Source organism: Festucalex cinctus, chromosome 12, assembly GCF_051991245.1.
Source record: "Festucalex cinctus isolate MCC-2025b chromosome 12, RoL_Fcin_1.0, whole genome shotgun sequence".
NCBI classification, from domain to species: Eukaryota; Metazoa; Chordata; class Actinopteri; order Syngnathiformes; family Syngnathidae; genus Festucalex; species Festucalex cinctus.
This window is the reverse complement of record NC_135422.1, coordinates 6135601-6156575: the sequence shown is the minus strand read 5'-3', so window position 1 is coordinate 6156575 and position 20975 is coordinate 6135601. Positions and strand designations below refer to the sequence as shown.

At 39.6% G+C, this 20975-nt stretch overlaps 4 protein-coding genes across 12 annotated transcripts; 3 read left to right on the top strand and 1 right to left on the bottom strand.

The window, feature by feature from the left end:
- The first annotated feature begins 1292 nt into the window (after positions 1 to 1292).
- On the top strand, positions 1293 to 3183 carry LOC144031745 (coxsackievirus and adenovirus receptor homolog). The gene is made up of 2 exons (XM_077539148.1): positions 1293 to 2265; positions 2443 to 3183. Exon 2 carries the CDS (start codon positions 2443 to 2445, stop codon positions 3007 to 3009), a length of 567 nt encoding a protein of 188 aa, XP_077395274.1. The 5' UTR covers positions 1293 to 2265; the 3' UTR covers positions 3010 to 3183.
- A 405-nt stretch (positions 3184 to 3588) lies between these two features.
- LOC144031969 (uncharacterized) lies at positions 3589 to 10470 on the top strand. 6 transcript variants are annotated; one of them, XM_077539534.1, is made up of 13 exons: positions 3589 to 3769; positions 3856 to 4026; positions 4101 to 4206; positions 5302 to 5424; positions 5496 to 5609; positions 5853 to 6009; positions 6075 to 6203; positions 8170 to 8357; positions 8445 to 8641; positions 8748 to 8839; positions 8934 to 8988; positions 9514 to 9611; positions 9957 to 10470. In XM_077539534.1, exons 1-13 carry the CDS (start codon positions 3714 to 3716, stop codon positions 10181 to 10183), a joined length of 1713 nt encoding a protein of 570 aa, XP_077395660.1. In that variant the 5' UTR covers positions 3589 to 3713; the 3' UTR covers positions 10184 to 10470. The 6 variants fall into 6 exon arrangements, with proteins under 6 accessions (XP_077395660.1, XP_077395658.1, XP_077395661.1 ...); XM_077539532.1 differs by having other exon boundaries at positions 5496 to 5636; XM_077539535.1 differs by having other exon boundaries at positions 5496 to 5642; positions 8499 to 8641.
- On the bottom strand, positions 9854 to 12729 carry gstz1 (glutathione S-transferase zeta 1). Of its 3 annotated transcripts, none has more exons than XM_077539544.1 (9): positions 12528 to 12729; positions 12156 to 12207; positions 11752 to 11819; positions 11600 to 11680; positions 11369 to 11494; positions 11213 to 11288; positions 11086 to 11138; positions 10962 to 11011; positions 9854 to 10690 (listed from the first exon to the last, which is right to left on the bottom strand). In XM_077539544.1, the coding sequence occupies exons 1-9, from the start codon at positions 12555 to 12557 to the stop codon at positions 10564 to 10566; spliced, it is 663 nt and encodes a 220-aa protein (XP_077395670.1). In that variant the 5' UTR covers positions 12558 to 12729; the 3' UTR covers positions 9854 to 10563. The 3 variants fall into 3 exon arrangements, with proteins under 3 accessions (XP_077395670.1, XP_077395673.1, XP_077395672.1); XM_077539547.1 differs by lacking the exon at positions 12528 to 12729 and adding an exon at positions 12298 to 12519 and having other exon boundaries at positions 11752 to 11860; XM_077539546.1 differs by lacking the exon at positions 12528 to 12729 and adding an exon at positions 12298 to 12517.
- On the top strand, positions 12374 to 20235 carry aldh6a1 (aldehyde dehydrogenase 6 family, member A1). 2 transcript variants are annotated; one of them, XM_077539537.1, is made up of 13 exons: positions 12374 to 12564; positions 13428 to 13558; positions 13886 to 13927; positions 14025 to 14099; positions 14229 to 14390; positions 14457 to 14535; positions 15128 to 15430; positions 15732 to 15853; positions 16653 to 16842; positions 17109 to 17290; positions 17560 to 17739; positions 19515 to 19613; positions 19700 to 20235. In XM_077539537.1, exons 2-13 carry the CDS (start codon positions 13520 to 13522, stop codon positions 19802 to 19804), a joined length of 1578 nt encoding a protein of 525 aa, XP_077395663.1. In that variant the 5' UTR covers positions 12374 to 12564; positions 13428 to 13519; the 3' UTR covers positions 19805 to 20235. The 2 variants fall into 2 exon arrangements, with proteins under 2 accessions (XP_077395663.1, XP_077395664.1); XM_077539538.1 differs by lacking the exons at positions 12374 to 12564; positions 13428 to 13558; positions 13886 to 13927; positions 14025 to 14099 and having other exon boundaries at positions 14337 to 14390; positions 14461 to 14535.
- Positions 20236 to 20975: the final 740 nt, after the last annotated feature.

Here is a 20975-nt window from a genome sequence, read left to right as displayed (position 1 = left end):
CTTTACTGTGTGAACGTTGCAAGTGTGCAAAGACTGCAAAACTACATAAAAGCATAATCCGGCTTGAAATGTGAAAGGCGTGTTTCACGTACGTGCTGTTTCATAATTAGAAAAAAAAGTCTCCTGTGGTTCCATTAAATGTGGTATTAAGGGAGTGATGTAACCGTTACCAGGATCCTGATGAAACGCCAGCTTATTTTCAGATATCCCCACTGGGCCAGGTTTACACATGTTTTAGTTATCAAAACTATGGATAAGATTGCATAAGGAAGGCAGCATGCTTGGTTTGATTGATTGACGTTTGTTTTGAAAGTGAAGTTATAAAATGTAGCACAAAAAAAATCTACAAGATAAAGATGGAAATATTTTGTGACTCAGTGATGAGCCCTAAAAAAATAATATCCTGCATCCTTTTATGCTGAGACGATTATGAATGATAACCAAACGTGTGTTAGTGCTTATGTGCTTGTCATGATGTTTTGCATATTATGCCCCTTATTTGGATATTTACAGAGATGGCGATTCAAGCTCCTGCCACAGTTTGGCTTTAGCCACAGGTGCTTCGACTCAATCGCTCGTTTACCTGCTGGTTGAGGAGCCCCCACTACTGTACATTGCATTTTGTTGAGTGTGAAACCACTGAACTGTTGCATTTCTTTACATCTTATTTCGAACCCCGTCAGAATATGTGTAGCATTTGTTTACATTTTATTTTGCACGCCTTTAGTCTGCCTAGTGATGCTTATCTGTTTTTTGAAATTTCTGTCTAGAGTGATTGCACTTCCTGAATGTGGTATCATGGGGACTGTAGGCATTTGGTTTATAAAGTGAAAAACACCAAATGAACTGGGTTTAACACGATTCATGATGACACTCAGTAAATAATGATGATGATGATGATAATGATGATAAGAGCAATAATAATGGCTGCCATTTATATTTGAAGACAGAGATTTAAAGTAAATTCCGCATTTTTATTTTATTTTATTTTAAAAAAAATAAAAATTTGTATCATAGATATCTCATGGAAACTAAAACAAATTACTTTGGGGACATTGTAAAAACAAGCCTATGAGTTACAAAAAAAATGTAATTAGAAATGAATATATTTTGCATGCATTATTTTTTTGTTAATCCTATAAAGTATACGTCAGTCTATAATTGTGAGGAGGAAGCGGTTAAGAAGATGGATGGATGGATGGATGGATGGATGGATGGATGGATGGATGGATGGATGGATGGATGGATGGATGGATGGATGGATGGATGTTTATATTGTGGTTAGAGGTGGCATTGGCAAATCCCGGTCCACAAAGTAAAAACTCTGCCACAGTTTGTTTTGTTTTTTTTAGCCCCTGATGCTAACTAGCTAGCTCCCTTACAGGTAAATGAGCACCAATTGAGCTAGCTAGCTAGCACCTGGGGCTAACACCATCTGGCACGGTTTCTACTTTCTGGACCTGGATTTGCCACCTCTGATAGTGGGGACTGGGGGGGAAAACTCACCAATAGCCAAACACAGGGAGTCAAAATGCTAACACTGAACCTCAGAACTGTGAGGGAAATGTTCTAACTACTTGGCCACCACTGCCTGTGGTCCAAATCTAGTAACAATTATTAGACAACACTGATAGGAAGCCTGATATGGGTCCAAGCCGGAGAAGAATAAGAATAGTTTTTGGCTCTTTTTTTTTCTTCATTATTAAATCTCATTGACAGCTTCCAGCCTAAGAGCTTCAGTAAGTACTTGGCTACTAGCTAAAAGGCAACGCAAGCTAGCAGCTTCACACACAACAGCAGCAGCTTTTGTATAGCTGTATAATCAGTAGAAGTAGAACTAAAAGTACAAACAGCAGCAATAGTGCAAATAGCTGTTAGAGTTGTAGAAGATGACATCATCAGTTATGGTGACCTCAGCTCACCATATCCTGAAAAGTTTTGTTTTGAAATTTGTTTTTCTGCTGTCAGTAAATGAATGAGAGTAAGATGAAAGACATACTCTTTGATATCTTTGATGCCTTGGTCATACTCATACGCATCATCATCATCATCCTCTTTGATCTCTTTGATGGCTGGTCATACTCATACGCATCATCATCATCCTCTTTTATCTCTTTGATGCGTTTATCTCCTCCCACCTATAAAAGTAATGCATGGGGTTCACTGTGACTTGAGACAAACCGGCATTAAGCAGAAATACTACAATCGAGCGTGTGCTGTTGTTGGGGCTGCAACTTCCTTTCTTCCTTCAGAAAAAGAGAGCAGGTAAGGAATGACTTAGTCAAATGAAAGTTATCTTTTTATTTGTACACTTGCAATGCAAAGTTGTTGATGTCGCGTATATGTTTTTGACAGCATGAACATTGCTGATTTATATCTTTTAGACTTGTAATAATGCAAAGGACAAGTTAATAATGTGAATGTGTTTGTATATTTGTGTAGATGGTGATGATGTGGTGCCTCCTTTGGCCTTTTATCCTCCTGGGAGTGCTTTCCAGCAGTGGTCCAATTCACACTCTGGAAATCCGCATGGATACGACCGAGTACAATGCCACCAGTGGATCAGATGTGAAGCTGGACTGCAAGTACTACCACACCATGAACACCGTACAGCGCATGGAGATCGAGTGGACTGTTGCACCTGAGGACGAGAACATCCTTTGGTTTACGAACGGCAGATTGTATCCTGCTCAGTACAAACCATTGGACGGGAGGGTCAGTTTCGCATCAACTGAGTACCAAAATGGAGACGCCTCTATCATCATCAGAAATGTCCGTGTGGCGGACTCCAAGATATATCGGTGCATGGTGAAGAATCTACCAGAACTGGACCAGAAGAAGGTGAAGCTGACAGTCACAGAGGTGGACATTCTTCCCGACCTGAATTCGGTGAAGTACATTGCAATCATTGCAGCCAGCACAGCCGGCATCTTCTTTTCTCTCCTTGTTTTGAGCTGCATCATCTGGTACAGAAAATCCAAGGACATTGACATCATCGTAAATTTGTAAAAGATGCTCTTTTTTTCCTGTGACCACCAACTGTGGTTTTGAGTTGCATTTCTCTTCTCCCAGATAAATGAAAATTTACTGATATTTTTCTATCATATGTTTTATATTTTTATTGTAGTTGTCTACGTTTTCTTGTCTTTATACACTTGTTAAATAAAAGCCAGAAAATTGAAAGGCTAGACTTGTTTTATTAAGAAAATTGTTAATAGTTTCTTGTACTTGTCCATTTGAAGCCAGAAAATTGAAAGGATATGCTTGTTAACAGATATGAGTACAAAAATGACCGCACTGGCGTATTTAGTCTACTGTGCAGTCATGGGAAACTGTTAGGCCATCTTGTTTTCCTTAACTTTATGGGTGTATCATGTGAGTAACAGACAACTAAACATGAATGTCTAATACAGCTATTGATAAAAAAAAAATTATCACGAAAAAAAGGCTAAATATCAGCTCTTAAACTCTTATTGAGCTATACTTGTTATCATTGTATCCAAACAAAAGTACATTTAATTGTACGAGGGACGATGGATCAGATGTAGGCTGTCATTAGAAGGTTAAGGGTCAGGTGCACACCTTTCGTTACTTCCGTGTTCTCAACCAATCAGAGGTTACGAGAGGCCTGTCCTTTTAATGAGCCAAGTTTAGCTAACATTACGATCTTTGTGGGAATGTGAGTTTAAAAAATATATAAATAAATCACGGGAATGCTCAACTTTTATGTCCTGTGGTCTCTGCGTGACGCGCCGCGACAGTTTATCAGGTATCTAAACGTTTAACAGTTATTTTTCTCTGTCTCGTAATTGATTCGTGGAAACATGTTGGCTGGACTCTTTGGTCGTCGTGCAGCAAATCAAACCGAAGATGCTTCCATGTCCACGTCCCGCTACCTCTGCCGAAACAGCTGGTTATCTTCGGCCTCGGCGACTGGGGTTGCGACGGGACTACCATCGACGCGGAGGTCGTGGTCAGCGCCAACGTGCGGCCTCAGAACATTGGCACGCTCACTTCTCAAGACAGGTGCTTGTGGGACGAAACTTGTTGTTTTTGCGTTGAGGATGACCTCGTGGATGCTCTCCTCTCTCCTGTTGCAGGTGTTTGACGTTTGAGGGTGACTGGAGCTCTGACATCGTGGTGGAGGCAGCACAATTAGGCAGGAGAGGAGTTTATGGGAAGATCGTGCTCACAGTGTGTGGACAGGTACTTAATTTCTGTGTATATTTAATTAAATTGTGGGGAGTCAGGGGCCACCATTTAAGGCCAAAATACAATCTGCAATATTGGCCTAAAGCAGTCCTGGTCCTCGAGAGCCACTGTCCTGCCCGTCTTCCATGTTTCCCTCCACCAATACAGCTGATTTGATGAACTGGATCGTTATCAGGCTTTTACAGAGCTTGCTGTTGAAGATAATGATGATAACGAGTCAGCTGTGTTGGAGGAAGACATGGGAAACAGGCGGGACAGCGGCTCTTGAGGACCAGGGTCCCCTGGCCTAAAGCAGCTCTAAAGTTTTACTTGGGGTGGTGAAGGCTTCTTTAGTGTTTTTAAATAGCAACGACGTGACAAGATTTACCTAAGTGTGATGAAAATCTTACAAAATACTGAATGCGTTGTGTTGGAATGGCCACTTCTACCTGAGTACAACACACCAAACAATTTTGAAAATCGGATGATGGATTCCAGAGATATTGAACTTTTGTGTGGAGAAAAACAACTCAATCAATGAATGGAGAAAACAAAATGGGTAATGTTTTTGTTCTTTTTGCCTATTGTAAATCCGACCCCCCCCAAAAAAGTACCTTCAAATTGGAGTATAACTGTATAACTATTATTTTCTTAACATATCTCTACAAAAATTCACACCTAAATATAATTGACCTGCTGAGTTCGATTTGGGGCTTATTTCTTATTACGTGTTTCTTATGTGTGTAGAAGTAGATTAATATTTTGCCATCTCGTGGTGAACTAATAGAATGCAACAACCTAAGTTTGAAGTATATGGTGACACACACACAAAAAAAACAAACACTTTGTAACAATCCAATAAAACCAAGAGTGTGGAAGAAAAATATTTTATTCATATTTACAATCAAACAATGATGGAATCCCAGCTATCCCATCTGAGATGTTGCAGTGATCAATGAGGAATCTCAACAGTAGATTTCAATGGATTCGAACAAGAGGTTGTTTCTCGAGTAATGTTGTTTCTCAGGTACTACTGGATGGATCTTGTCACTCCCCTTTTTCTCATTTTGTCACATTGTTAATAAGGTCCGATATGTCTCCTTGAAACAGTTCCAGGACCAAGGCAGCGTCTTAAACAGCAGTACTCCACGAGCGCAGAAATGTCTGTTCCCAGAACTGCTCAACACCGCAGATCTCTCACACACTTCACACCAAAGCGTTGCAAATGACACGGTGAGACGATGGGCTTGAAGACCGTTCACGTGTGCCGCTTCAGTCCAATTCACCCGCACCTTTCTTGGCAGGTGACCCTCAACTCTTCACAGTTGGCTGACAGTGTTTGCTATGGTGCGATCCAGGTCGATAAAGTTGATACCAGCACTTCGGCCACGGGAAGTAAACCTTCACTTTGGCCGACTGTAAGAGACAGGCTTTCAGTAAATATTGTGCTTGTGAGTTGCATCTGTTTTAAGGGATAATCTCAAGTTTCGAATCGCACCAACGCCTGTGATCAATTTTGCCGTTCAGCTCCTTGTTAAATAATAGCAACTTGTTCAAAAAGTCAGACATTTTCTGAGTAATATAGACTATACAAAGTCAAGGCCTAAATGCATAATGTGAAATTGTTGAGAGGATGTTTATTTTGTGACTTCCTTTGAAAGGATGAGACCCCCAGACGGAGTGTCCTCAGTGGGAGAGGCTGTTTAATATGGAGCTCAGAGGATGTCGAGCGAGCTTTGACTCCCAAGAAAATGAGGCTGTCCAGGATGAACAGCCAGGAAGAAATGACTGTGCAGATAAAGACGGGGGCTAGAGAAGGTCAGAAACAAAAAAAAATAAAATGTGTATATATAAAAGAAAAAAATGTTGATGATTTGCGTTAGTTTCAGCATGTCCGTCAAAGCGACGGAGCCACTCGATGTGCCTCAGCGATCCTGACACTGCCATTCTTATTGGTGGAGAAGCTTCAGATCAGGACTCGTGCAAGGACTCCCTGTGGAAGCTGGAGTTAGGTCAGTACAACCTTCTGGGGTACTTGCACAAAATGCACGGTGTAATTTGCTTCTGTTCTTTCGGAACCGGTTGTTATGGAGAGTCATAAGTCTTTGGCGCTGTCATGATCTTGTTAGTTCATGGGCCTTGAAGAAATTTGACACAGTCAATAGATCAGGGGTGTCAAACTCACGCTAGCTTAGGGGCCGCATGGAGGAAAATATATTATCAAGTGGGCCGCATCGGAAAAATAACGGTATATAACTTAAAAACAATTGCTGTCATTTATACGCAGATTTTCGTAGACCAGACCTAAATTACGGAGCTCAATTGTAATCATATTTTTCCGAAAAATAACACAAATGCAAATAGAACACAGCAACACTTTGCCGGTATACATTCTGGACGTGTGAAATCGACCTGTTTTGCATATATATTGTTCCCAGAATGCACTGCATGGCGCAGTTAATGATGTTATAAGGACGTTTATCCTTGTCATATCTATTTGTGTTACCAGTAATTGAATTTGTGTCGTATTTAACACATTTATGTTGGTGTATGATTACAAAAAAATAATAATAATAATTAAACTGTAGTTAAAGTTGTGTGTAAAATAATGACATCCCGGACGACGATTCCCTGGACAAGTTGCATTGGTCATCTGATGACTGCTTGTGAAATTACAAAGTTATATGTTTTGATTGTGGCTGGCTGATTAATTAGTCGGACATTACAATTTTTTTTTTTTTTTTTAATTTATTTATTTTTTAACAACAAAATTATCTCGCGGGCCGGATTAAACCCATTTGCGGGCCTGATCCGGCCCGCGGGCCTGATCCGGCCCGCGGGCCGTATGTTTGACACCACTGCAATAGATTCTCTGACGACATATGTACTGCTTTCTTTTTTCTTTTTTTTCTCCTCCTCAAGGACGGACTATTGTTAATCGGGGAGGTCGAAAGCCGACATTCACTTTCACTCAAGGGAAAATATTGACATAAAAAAAAAAATACAAATGCAAACTTCAATTCTTAACTTTGTTGAAATGTCTTTTAAGCATATGTGTGTTGAATAACTTTTCATATATATATATTTTTTTTATCTTAGACAATAGACATCTTTATTTCAAAATTCTAAAAACAAAAAAAGTAAAAAAAAAAAAAATCCAGGGAGCTCCCAGGGTCATCAGTATTTCTTAAAAAGTTAAATGAAATCATCAACAAATAAATGGCACCCTAAAGTTTTCCAAAATTTCAAAATAGCTGAAATGTTAAATTTTCATGTATTTTAGTTTTAATTAAAAAAAAAAAAAGCTGAGTTTCTAAGGTCAGAAGAATTTCTTATAAAATTAACTAAAAATGTAAATGAAATGAATGAATGCAGAAAATTGAATTTCGAATAACTACTGCCACCTGTGGTCGAAAAATGAAACTGTATTTTTCCTTCACAAACACAACGTGCACATGACATCATATCCGCAGACAGTCTGAAAACTATTGGACAGAGGATTGCAGGAGTTCTCATTATGAACAGCTAAGGTGTTAATCTACTAATTAAAAAAATTTCAGTCATAAATGGTCAAATAAAAAGGCTATTGTAAAGATATTTTTGGTCAAATTGTGAATTAAAGTGCAGCTTTAACATAGTTTCAAATTGATCCACTATCGGCTACTAGATTTTTTCTTTTTTAAAAGGCAGATACCAATATTCGCCAAAATGCTGAATAACTCCACCCATTATTCCTAATGCATTCCTACATTACATATTTCCATTTCTAGTTATGTAGCCACCATCACGCTCTCACTTAGAGAAGCTCGATCAGCTGTGAGAGGCTCAGAGCATCGAGAGGCGCCAGATGAGGTGGCATCTGGTTAGGATCCCTGGTGAAGCCATCACTGGGATCTTAATGTTGTGACATCACATGTGCTCTGCTGAATGTCAATGAAAATCCAGTCTTCCCATTATTTTTTTCCGTCTCTTATGCAGACAATGATTTCTGGTACCCAGTGAGCTCCTCAACGTCCGGACCTGCGCCTCCGTGCGCCAGGGGACACTCTGCGACTTACGACCCAGAATCTAAGTCCATCTTTGTTTATGGTGGCCTGAGGGAGGGCCAGCGCTACAGCGAGCTGTACATCCTTAATACCCTGACCTGGAAGTGGAACCTTGTCAAAGTGGGTTTTTCTCACATTAAACATGTCAGGTGTTGTAGTTTAAAAATAAATAAATAAGATTAAATCTTGCTACTTTATTCTATTTAGGCTAAAGGGAATGTTCCCACCTTGGCGTATCACTCTGCTGCTTTTTATAATAAGGAACTTTTTGTCTTTGGTGGACTTAATCCGATCCCGTCTTCTGGAGAAAAGTCATGCAGTAATGCGCTGTACATCTTCAACCCAGAGTTTCAACTGTGGTATAAGCCCATAGTGGATGGAGTCAAACCTCTGCCCCGTTTTGGGTCAGTGTCCGCTGCCATTTACGACACAGCAAAAAAAAAAAAAAAATATATATATATATTTTTCTAATGTCACTTTGTTCATGTCTTGTTTTTCTGCAAAAAAAAGCCACTCAATCACACTTCTGTCGCAAAGGTTCGTCATATTTGGTGGTCGGAAAACTGCCACATATCTAAATGACCTCCACATCCTCGACCTGGGTAAGATTACACATTCATTGACTATATTTTGGACCATATTTTGTGTTGAAATTTGCACAGATGTAGTTTCCCTCTCCTCTTTTCCTGGGTGAAGGCTTTATGGAGTACACAGCTGTGAAGTGCGGGAACATGCCACCACTGCCTCGAGGGTGAGTGCAGCACTCGATGACCTTGAGAAATGATATTCATGTGGATACTGAATAAAATCCATATACTGTCGTTATTTCACATTTTGAGATTCTTATATTTAAAAGGTGCTATTTTCTACGATTTTTTTGCATAACATAGCCTGTGACATGTTTTTAAGATTTCTGCGGTTTGTCCTTTGCATACAAGCAAAACAAGGAGATAATTTCCCACCGTTGTCAAGTCCTCTTTATTTATATAGTTCAAGTTGACAACCAGTCAGTGTCGAGAATATGCTTGCATCTCTCACAACATTCTCCATCGCTTGTTGTGAGCATCAGGTCATTCTTGATAACTCCTGCTACCAGTAACTGTACCATATGAATAAAGAGCCCAGAGTTTCTGACCAGACCAGAAAAGTTGGGTCAATCTTGCGCATTTCCAACGAAAGTGCATGCAAGATTTAAAAAAAAAAAAAAAAAAAAAAAAAGAAACTTAAAAATTAAAACTAGAGCAGTCAAAAATCATTTTTGTGTGTACATGGACAGGTTTCATGCTGCCCTCCCAGTTTCAGACAACAGGATTTTAGTGAGTGGAGGCTGCAGCGCAATTGGAGCCTTGCGAGATGTGCATGTCTTCAATATTGGTAAATACTCTTTGATTAATTTTATTCATCTAAACATAATGAAATCTTGAGTTGAATACACAAATTCCAGGCTGCTCGTCCACGTTATTTTTGGAAAATATACTTCTCACAAGAAATAATCTGATCATCAAAATCTTAAATGTATTAACATTTTAACATAATTTTCTTGTCACAAAAACAAAAGTAAAGATTTGTGCAGTAAGCATTTGAGTACCACCATATTGGAAGCATAATTTTAATACTGAAGTTTAAAATTGTTCAACTTTATTTAGTGTCATTCAATTTCAGAAATTCCACTGTACAAACATTTTCAAATATAAATCCATTGCTTCACTTCCCCATCAGACACCAACATGTGGAGTTCAGTGGCGTCGTCTGAGTTGAGTTTGAAGCCCCGCGCTGGACACAGCATGATAGATTTAACCTCGTCAACAACTTCAGCGCACTCTCAAACACAGCGGCAAGATGAATCCGTCAAAGTCCACTGCACACTGCTCGTGTTCGGTGGCTCAGACTGCTCTGGAACTTTCTACAATGACACAGTTAAGTGTACAGTAGAGATTCCATTATAATGAATGATGACTCAAGTAAAGTTTCAAAACATGTTCATGTAATATTTGCAAAAAAAACAAAAGGATGTCCTACTTCTATCAATAATTTGCAGCCTAGTCCACTTTTAGCCTCTGACAGACATAATTATACTTTAACCTGCAAGCTATGACATGTCACACTTTGCATAGCAAATCAGTCATTTGCACAGTACAGACCGTGTGGTCAAATGGACAGTGTATATTTAGCACTAAAGTGTTGATCTTGGTTGTTCGATAATGATATTAATAAATGCCTGTTTTTCCTCAGAGTTCACTCGTTTCAAACGATGGCCATAAAAACTGATGATGTTGGTTAGTATTTTATTTGAAGGTGCACAAAGTATGGCAGCGAAGCGTTTCTCCTACGCTCGCAGCTCAACAGGCGTGTCTGGTTGGCGTGACGGATGGCTTGTTTGGAAAGCGTCAATCTTCACTAAGGTTTGATTTAGCCTTTGGATAGTTGGATACAAGCTCATGTCCACGTTAAACCTGCAGGATACAGGAAACGTAAACCAGCTGGGGCACAATATAAAATGAAAAAGTTGCATTCAAGGGATATTATGCTTTTTTTTTTTTCTCACAATGTAAACAATTCCCAGTTGTTAATCCCAGTCTACACGCAACAATTTTTGGTGTGTAGACCTGTCTCATGCAGGTGAGTCGGTCACTTTGCCTTACACCTGGGAACTGTTTTCATTATGAAAGATTTGTTTTTGTTGTTGAGGAGCATGGCGCAGTAAAATAAATGAATAAAATGTACCTCTCTGCATTGTAGACTTGAGGAACCAGACAGATATCAGCCATGGATATCTAAAAGGTAAGAGAACTCCAGTCAAAGAATGTCGTGCTCTTCATGATCATTCTGTTTAGTCGAAAGTTCTTACCTCATCGCCTACACAATATTTCCCAGCTGTTTGCTTCAACAGAGGCTCAAGAGCTGGATGAGTGCAAATATGCATGTGATTAATATTCAAAATGTCTTGCTGCTGGGGTCTGATGTCATCTACTGACCTTCAAAACCTCGATTAATGAAATGTTGCGCCCACGGCACCTTCTCGGCGCCAATCTTTTGGATCACGTGGAGATTCTGAAGCACCCGGCAGATGATGCAGTTTTATCAGTGCTGTGACATCAACCATATTAAGTACTGTGCTAATAAATGCTCACCTGCAGAGGTTGTATCCCAGAGGCAATGAGGTCACTTATCATCCTAACCTGGACCCTTTTTTTGGGGTCCAACGGTAGGAGGCGCGGTCCTGTTCTTGTCTCATCAATGTACTGGATTATTGCCAGCTGTTGTGGGACAAACAGAATAAAATGTCACATCTGAGAGATTTAAAAAAAAAAAAAAAAAAAAAAAAAAACTTTTTGTCATGAAGAATATTTTTGGGTACTCACCGACTGAGAAAGGGTGATGCCATCCATTTCAACTGCAGGTACTTGCTGCATTGGGTTTAAAGTCTTGTACTCCTCTGTGAGCTGTAACACACATTTTGCTATCTAAAATGTCCATTGGAGTTTCTATTTTTAATTGTTCATGTAAGCTGTACCTGCTGGCCTCCACCTTTGATCAAATTGACTGGCACCTGGTCATATTCCATACCTTTCAGGGCGAAAGCTGATGCACAAAGAGTTAAATATCACTAAATGATAAAATAACTGAAAAGTGGAGAAGTAACAATAGTGGTTAGTATGCCAGTCTCACAATTCTGCGGTTTGTATTTCTAATCTTTGTTCTGGCCTTCCTCCCAGTTCTGAAGTTTCCACTTTCCAAAAGCATGCATGTTAATTAAATGACGTGACAGTGAGTGGGAATGATTGTGTTCTCTGTGAATGGCTGGTGACCAGTCCAGGGTGGACACAAATTCTCACTCAGTCAGCTTACCCTTGACCCTGATTAGGACAATTTATCGAAAATGGAAGCAAAGTAGAGAAAGGTTCAGGAATAACTTACCAATGCGCACCCGCCATGAACAAGAGCTTCTGAAGTATCCATGGAGGACAGGCTGGACAAGAACAACATGACACATAGCGTTAATACAAATCGGAAAGACCTCGAGCGCTCCAAATCATCATTTTAATTTCTTTTAAGTCACCTTGGTTTGCTCAGACATTGCTTCTCAGTCAAGTTTGCACACTTTAAAAAAAAAAAAAAAAAAGTTCTACCGATTTGGCCACAGCCGTGTCCTCTCACAGCCAATAGGATGTGCTCCTCACACACCTCCTACCTACTCTTTGGTCCATGACTAAGCAACATCAGGGTAGCGTCTGCTTTACATTTGTTAACATGAGCAAACTGGGAACCAACTATTCCGAAGTACAGTACCTTTGACAGGAGAACGCAGGACAACCGCATACTGCAGGTGGGCGGGTTAGCTTTTTAATTTCTTTAAAGCTTGCTGATAAGTGGCGCCCGTGTTATTCGCCCCCAAAAAAGTGTTTTGTCACATAATATACATGACTTACACTTCAGAAACAAACACGACGTTGGCATCAATTAAAACCAGAGTCAGGAAGTGTTTTGCTCGTCGATTGGTCAGAATCTTCTTTGTAGGCGGGATTTCATAAATTCTCTACCGGCGATTGGTCGTGAAGAGCAGCTAAAGTGATGACGTGCTGCTTAGTGGTTTAAGAACATGGTGCTGTAAACTAAATAAATAGTCAAAAGAAGTTTGACTTTTTCTTGATATATATATATATTTTTTTACCAGTTAGTTACACAAACATGATCTATAAACCATGCAAAACTTTGTTGCTGAAAATACAGTGGTACAGCCGCTACGCGTTCCCTCGTTTTCCGCAAGGGTTTGGTTCCAAAAAATACCCGAAATCCGTGAAGTAGTTAGCTTTGTTTTAAATTTATTATACATGTTTTAAGGCTCTTAAACCCCTCACCACACAGTTTATACACTTTTTCTCACCGAGGCATTTACATTTTCTCACATTTCACTCGTTCAAACATTCTTAATGTTCAAACTTTAATACGTTTTATAAAATAGGTACATTACTGTAAAAACAAACAAAAAAAACGCGAAAAAACAGCAAAGCCGTGAAAAGTGAACTGCGTTATAGCGAGGGAACACTTAATTTAAAAAAATATATATGTCCTCCTTTTTAACCTTATGGATTTGGCCACCTAGTTATTGGACTGAAACCCTCAACGTCAACCAATGTTTTAATAGCCGTGCTATGTGCTGACCAATGGTGAGCTTTTCATTTGCTTAAGCCCCGCCCATGCATAAAAATTGAGCGCCGTCGTCCACCCTCTCTACTCACCTGGGAAGTGAACTTATCTGAACATACATCTCCATCTCCACCATGGCCTCTTTCACCTTAAGATCATCACTGAAGACAAAGGTAAGATTAAAAAGTAAACATTAAAAAGTTGTTGACGCGATAGGATGAGCCACTTTGCCAAGTGTTTACAAACTGTAAGAGGTTATTGGGGCTTAGACTTGTTTACACACATCTCTCAGACAGGATTAACTTCACTTGTATCTGCTCCAGTCTCACTTTTAAGCACAGTTTAGAAATGACAGGTTTTTGTATTTTATTCATAGTTGCTTATTAATCTCGTGGGAGGACTGGATATAATTGGAAACAACCAGCTGTGTGCAGGTCATCTTTCCTACAATGTTGATGCAGCGTCACATTAAATTGGATTAATTTCTTCCCCCCCAACAGGTCCTGTTTAAAGCTGGGCGCATGTTCTACTCCTCCTCTATGGTCAATTTACAACTTTTTACAGCTTTGCACACAATATTCCATTAAATATAAAATCTGTTATAAATGGCTTGTTTTTATTATTAACCTTTCTTCACAGCCCACCACTAAGCTGTTTATCGATGGGAAGTTTGTTGAATCCAACACATCAGAATGGATAGATATTCACAATCCTGTAAGTCTTGAGTACACACGACAGGTTTTGAACTGGATTTGCAGTTTCATTGATGCAAATATATGCTTGGGTGTAACCCCCGCTTGGTATCGACTACTCAAATATTCATGTTGTTAATCTGCCCCGCAGGCGACCAATGAGGTGATTACCCGTGTACCAAAAACCACACTGCAGGAGATGTCTGCCGCCGTCGACTCCTGCATCAGGGCCTTCCGCTCCTGGTCCGAGATCTCCATCTTGGCTCGGCAGCAGGTCTTTCTGCGCTATCAGCAGATCATCAAGGACAACATTGTAAGGCAAAGGGTTAAATAACGTGACTCCTTACTCTTGAGTTGAAACTGATCAGATGTTTCTCAGAAAGAACTTGCCAAGTCCATCACAGTGGAACAAGGCAAGACCCTTGCCGACGCAGAGGGGGATGTGTTCAGAGGATTGCGTAAGTAGCCTGCGCAAGGCCCACAGAATATTACGTTCTATTGTTATAAAAACAAGGAACCTACCAAAAGAAAGATTAGTCTCTTCTTTCATCAGGAAGAAAAAGTATGTTTCTATCTGTTTCCATTTTGCAGCAATTAGTATTATAAAATAGCTAAGTTTCATCGTTATTCACAAATTTGCTTAGAATTGCTGATAAACAGCTTGTTTTTAACCATGGCCCTGGTTGATCTGTTATACTGTGCTGCCACCTGCTGGCCGTTTTTGTAATTACAATTTTTTTCACCCATTCTCTGCAGTTGAGAGGCTGCATCAAAGCCTTCTGTATGCTCTAGCATTAAAAAATAAAAATAAAAAAAGTATAAATACGTCTTTGGCACACGTAATACATTTAAAATAGGACATATTTATACGTTTTTTGGGAGAAAATGAGTTATGGACATTTGTAGCTATTGTGATTAGAAAAAAACCCAGTAAAAGCATCAAAGAATGATGACATGGCAAAAACGGATAAATGGGTGGACGATGTGCACTATATACAGCCTGTAGGATCGAATGAACTGCAATGAAGTTGATTTCTTCTCTGATCTCAGAGGTCGTAGAACACGTCTGCAGCGTCGCCTCTCTGATGCTTGGTGAGACTCTGCCCTCCATCGCCAAGGACATGGACACGTCCACATACCGCCTGCCCCTCGGCGTATGTGCCGGCATCGCCCCGTTTAACTTCCCTGCCATGATCCCGCTTTGGATGTTTCCCATGGGAATGGTGTGCGGCAACACGTACGTCCTGAAACCTTCCGAGAGGGTGCCAACGTGCGCCATGCTGCTGGCCAAGTTGCTGCAGGATGCGGGCGCTCCTGACGGGACCCTCAACATCATCCATGGGCAACATGACGGTAAGGGTTTGTCCGGCAGGTTTAGGATTTCCGATTCTGAAAATAACACAAAAATTATATTTACAATTTCACTATCTTATTTTAGTAAATTTAGTATCATAAAATGAAGCCTAAACTACACATTGGAAAAGGTGTGCAAATGCGTATATTTATAACTGTAGTTCATTGACTGTATGGCACAGTAACAGGACCTCAGAGTATTTGACACAGTCAGGGTTATTATGTCACAATATGACTCATCTTTATTATCAAAGTGTTTGGTGTCAGTGTGTCAAGTTTATTTCCATTCTTTCTGCCTCAGCTGCGAACTTTATTTGTGACCATCCGGCCATCAAGGCCATCAGCTTCGTTGGCTCCAATCCGGTGGGAGAGTACATTTATGAGAGGGGCTCCAAAAATGGCAAGAGGGTGCAGTCCAACATGGTGAGCTGCAACTTATAAGATGCAATACCGAAGCCAGACCATTTTGAAGATGGACACTAGGTGGCAGCCTTGGACAACACATTATTCATTTTGAGCCTGGTACAAGTACAGTACTGATGGAGGACCAAAACTGCCAAAATTAAAAAATAAATAAATGACTAAAAGTGGATAAAAAATAAAATAAGGGTATGACAGAATATAATTTAAAAATTAAATGAAAAGAAATATATAAATAGAAATAAAACAGCAAAAAATATATATCCATAAATAAAAGTAAAAATAAATACAAAACTAAAAAATGAGATTTAAAAAAAAATAAAAATACAAGTCACGTCTGCAGCATAAAATAAATGTAAGCGCATACCCTTTTTATTTCTTGATTGATTTTTAATTCTATTCATATATTTATTTTGACATTTATTTTTGTATTTTTTTAAATCTCGTTTTTTATTTTTGTACTTGTTTATATATATATTTATTTTATTTCCATTTATAATTTTTATTGAATTTTTTAATTATGTTTATATCCGTTTTTATTTTCACTTTTAATCATTTATTTATTTTACATGTATTTTTTAATTTTCCCTCCATATGGATACAGTAGCTGTCTTTTTTTTTTTTTTTTTTGAAAGGGTCACACAACAGATGGTGCTCAGATGTTGAGTTTGACTTTATGTCAAAATGACTGCTGAATAATAACAACAACAATAAGGACCTTTGTACAGAACTATCTACTGTGCCCTCTGTGCTGTAATATTAAGTAGCCTAAATGTGAAACTCCTCTTTCATGTACTTGTAGGGAGGAAAGAACCACGGCGTGGTGATGCCCGATGCCAACAAGGAGAACACTCTGAACCAGCTGGTGGGGGCTGCGTTCGGGGCGGCCGGTCAGCGCTGCATGGCTCTGTCCACGGCCATCCTGGTGGGCGAGGCCCGCGGCTGGCTGCCTGAACTGGTGGAGCGCACCAAAACTCTGCGTGTTAACGCAGGTACCCTTCAGTTTCAACCCCCTCGCCAGAGCTGCTGGTTTCCCTGAAGGCCATTTGACCAAGTATGATGACTATCTTAGAAAAAGCGAGAAGAATATATTCACCAAAAATGACGCACAGGAAACCCTCATGTACAATTTCGGAGGGAGTTCCTTGGGCTGCCCTTCTGTTAATTTGCGTGCTTCTGGCTAACGTTTTGGAATGTCGCTGCCACATGGCCGGTGTGCATGTAACAGTATAACCGCTTGTTTCTGGGGCCCGCTCAGGAGACCAACCTGGTGCAGATGTGGGGCCCGTGATCTCGCCACAAGCCAAGCAGAGAGTGTGCAGTCTGATCCAGAGTGCCGAGGATGAGGGCGCCAAGGTGCTCCTGGACGGGCGGCGCGTGAAAGTCAAGGGTTACGAGAAGGGAAACTTTGTGGGGCCGACCATCATCGGCGACGTCACAGTATGTGTTTGAATCCAATATTCACGTTTCCCAAATTTAAAGGGATATTTGACCCATTGTGCAATTCTCAGCAGTAAAAAGTTAATATTTAGTTTATAATTAAAGTGGAAAAATTTTTTTTTAAAGGAATTAATTGTACATGGAAAAAAAACTGTTTGAATTGGATGTTGGTTTTTGAATTCATAAAGAAAGCAAAGGGAAAAAAATGTACAATTGTAAAATAATGATAGATAGATAAGATATTTCCCAACCACTTGTTGCTTCCACAGCCTCGGATGAAGTGCTACACCGAGGAGATTTTCGGACCCGTGCTGATTGTCCTTGAGGCTGACACGCTGGATGACGCCATCCATTTGGTCAACAGCAATCCTTACGGCAACGGCACCGCCATTTTCACTTCAAATGGTGCCACGGCTCGCAAATACACTCACGAGGTGGATATAGGACAGGTGAGCATGGATGACACTCATTCTCTCTTATTAACTCATTCACTTGCGGCCATTTTCACTGAATCAACCTCCTTCGCACCAGGCTGTTTTATTGGATTTTGACTGATTTTGCAGAACTCACTGAATATTGTGTTCTATTGTTATAAAAACATGGACCCTACCAAAAGAAAGATTAGAGTCGCTTCTGTCATCAGGAAATAAAAGTATGTTTCTGTTTTGCAGCAATTAGTATTAGAATATCGCGAAGTTTCATCATTATTCACAAATCTGTTTAAAACAGTGGGGAAAAGAGCTTTTTGAAAAAAATGGGCCGAGTTGATACTCTGCTGCCACCTGCTGGCCGTTTTTGTAATAACTACCATTGCTCCAAGCATTCTCTTCAGTTCAGAGGCTGCATCAAAGCCTTCTGTTATGGAGTCACAGGAGTGCCAAAATTAATGGATAAAACATCAATCAATAAATGAGAACATTTACAAATGTAGTTATATAAAGACATTCAATAAAAGAACATTTACAAATACAGACATACAACGGCATTCAATAAAAAACATTAACAAATCCAGACATACAAAGGCATTCAATAAAAGAGGACATTTATTCCTGTTAATGTTGGCACTCCTGTGACTCTATAGAGTCATAGGAGTGCCAAAATTAATAGGAAATACAATCAATAAAAGAGAACATTTACAAACGTAGTTATATGAAGGCAACCATTTACAAATCCAGACAATCCAGACATACAAAGACATTCAATAAAAGAACATTTACAAAAGCAGTCATATAAAGACAATCAATAAAAGAGAACATTAACAAATTTCACCATTTGGCTTTTTGCTTATTCCGTTTTGTTATTGAATGGACTTGAATGCCTCACGTCACAGAAAAACATAGCAATGGCCTTGGCCGGACCATTTGTTTTACGACTGTGTGCTTATCAAGACTGTCTGTCTGAAGTGTTTTGTTTTGTTTTCTTGGGGGGGGGGGAGCCACGCCCCTTATCTGTCCAGCCTGACTAGTTGTAGTTGATACCCGATCACACGGTTGCCCAGCGTGACCGAAAGTAGGATTAGTTAATATTCTCTTCTATTGAATGTCTTTATATATCAGAATTTGTAAATGTTCTCTTTTATTGATTGATGTTCTCTTTTATTGATTGTGTTTGTATTTCCTATTAATTTTGGCACTCCTGTGATTCCGTATTCTGTATGCTCAAGCATTCAAAAAATGTATAAACACATTTTTGGGAGCATGGTAATATTTAAAATAGAACATATTTGTACATTTTTGGGAGCAAATTAGTTAAAAATGATTCTTTTCCATGTTTGCCCCTGTCCAAAATCTACACGCGTTCAATCAAAACAGAGAGACGTTCTATTTTAGATGGAGGGATTCCGAGGGTCTTGTTTAAGCACGGCCTGGCGTCACCCTGTTTGTTTGCCGGTGAAGCCCAGTCATGCAGTGTTTGCTGTTCACATGTGGGGGAATGCCTCTCCTCTCCAACAAACAAACCTTTTTCGCCTCCATCCTCCTGTGCCAAAAATGGTTTCCAAACCTATTTGTGCCTTCTCGAACATTCTAACCAACCGTGCCATGTCGCTTACACTTGTAACAACGATGTCCCTCCGCCCCCTTCCCGCTCACTGTGTTTGCAAAACTGCAAATTTAAGCCGCAAGTTATCTTTGTGCTAGTGCTTGTCCCTGCAATTTAGGCCCCAGGAGGATTTTTATAAACCTCTAAACATGGGATTGTCGGTAAAACATTTTTTTTTTTGCAGGTCGGAGTCAATATTCCCCTCCCCGTGCCTTCGCCCATGTTCTCCTTCACTGCATCAAGACGATCTTTCAGAGGCGACCTGAACCTCTGTGGAAGACAAGTAAGCAAACAAAATGTTTTCCGATCCTGGAAAGCAAAACAAACTCACTCTTTTAGACAAAAATGATATTCTTTACTTGTGTCCAGGGCATCCACTTTTACACACAGGTCAAAACCATCATTAGCCAGTGGAAAGCTGAGGATGCAACCCTCAAGAGTCCTGATGTTAACATACCAACAATGGGACACTAAATAACCCATAGTGACTACCAGATCTGGAAACATATCCGAAGAATTATGACTGCTCAGTGACTTAATAAACAATAGGCTTTAACACTAATTCTGATAGTACTCAGGTACGCTGTATAAATGTATCAACACACTCCAGTTGATATTCTTACTACCCATTTACAGCACATACTGATAGAATTTGAACAAAAGGATTGTGACTACAGGAACTGAAAATATGGAATTGGTGTAAGTGGTCCACACAAATTCAGCATTTATTATTTATTATGGAAGAGTAGCTAGCGAGGCTACTGGCTAGTTCACAGTGAAGATTCCAAAAGGACCGACAGGCAGTAAGTGGCCAACTAAAAATGAATTTGTTTGAGATGGTGCTATTTGTATTTAAAAAGTATGTATCACTGAGTCAAAAATGTAATAAAATGGTGAATAGGAAATGTGTGATTGGTATTTTATTTTTTGTGGCTTGTAAAGCGGGGACAAACAAGTCTGCGTCATTGCACTGACTTTCTTTTTTTTTTTTCTCGTTTCATTTATCTGGATGAACATTCATGAGGTCCGTGATTTTGGCTAGAAACAATCACAATCTCCGTAACTCTGTCATTCCAAAAGGTGTTGGGGTGAAGTGTTTGTTTTGTTCACTGTAGAGAGGAGAAAAAGGTCCACCACCACTCATCCGCTACACTTGTGGCGACTGACTGTTGTTTAATTTTAGCTAATTCACAAAATCACCGCTCTCTAAGTAACAACATAAACGCCCAAAATACAAAATGACACCCCAATCAGTAATACCTGTCCCCCAGTGGAACCCCAATTAAGTATTAGGTGGCCACTTAAACGGCCTATTATTATTATTATATACTTATTTATTTATTTATTTTTTAAAGGAAAAAAGTAGCCTTTCAAGTACCTCACTTCCTGAGCATTCAGATAAGGTCCTGAGCTATGTCGCTAGGAAATTTAGCTCACTGGTAGCACTCTGCGCTCCCAAAACGGAGACGTGGTCATGGCGTGGGTTTGATCGTGAGAGCAAAAAAAAAGTTTGGACTGACAACATTGTGCCATTATTTATTCATTTGTCAAGTAAGACTTCAGAAGACTTTGAGTATTTATACTTATTATTATATTATTTTATATATTTTATATATTATTATTATATTTATATAGTACTCGAGCA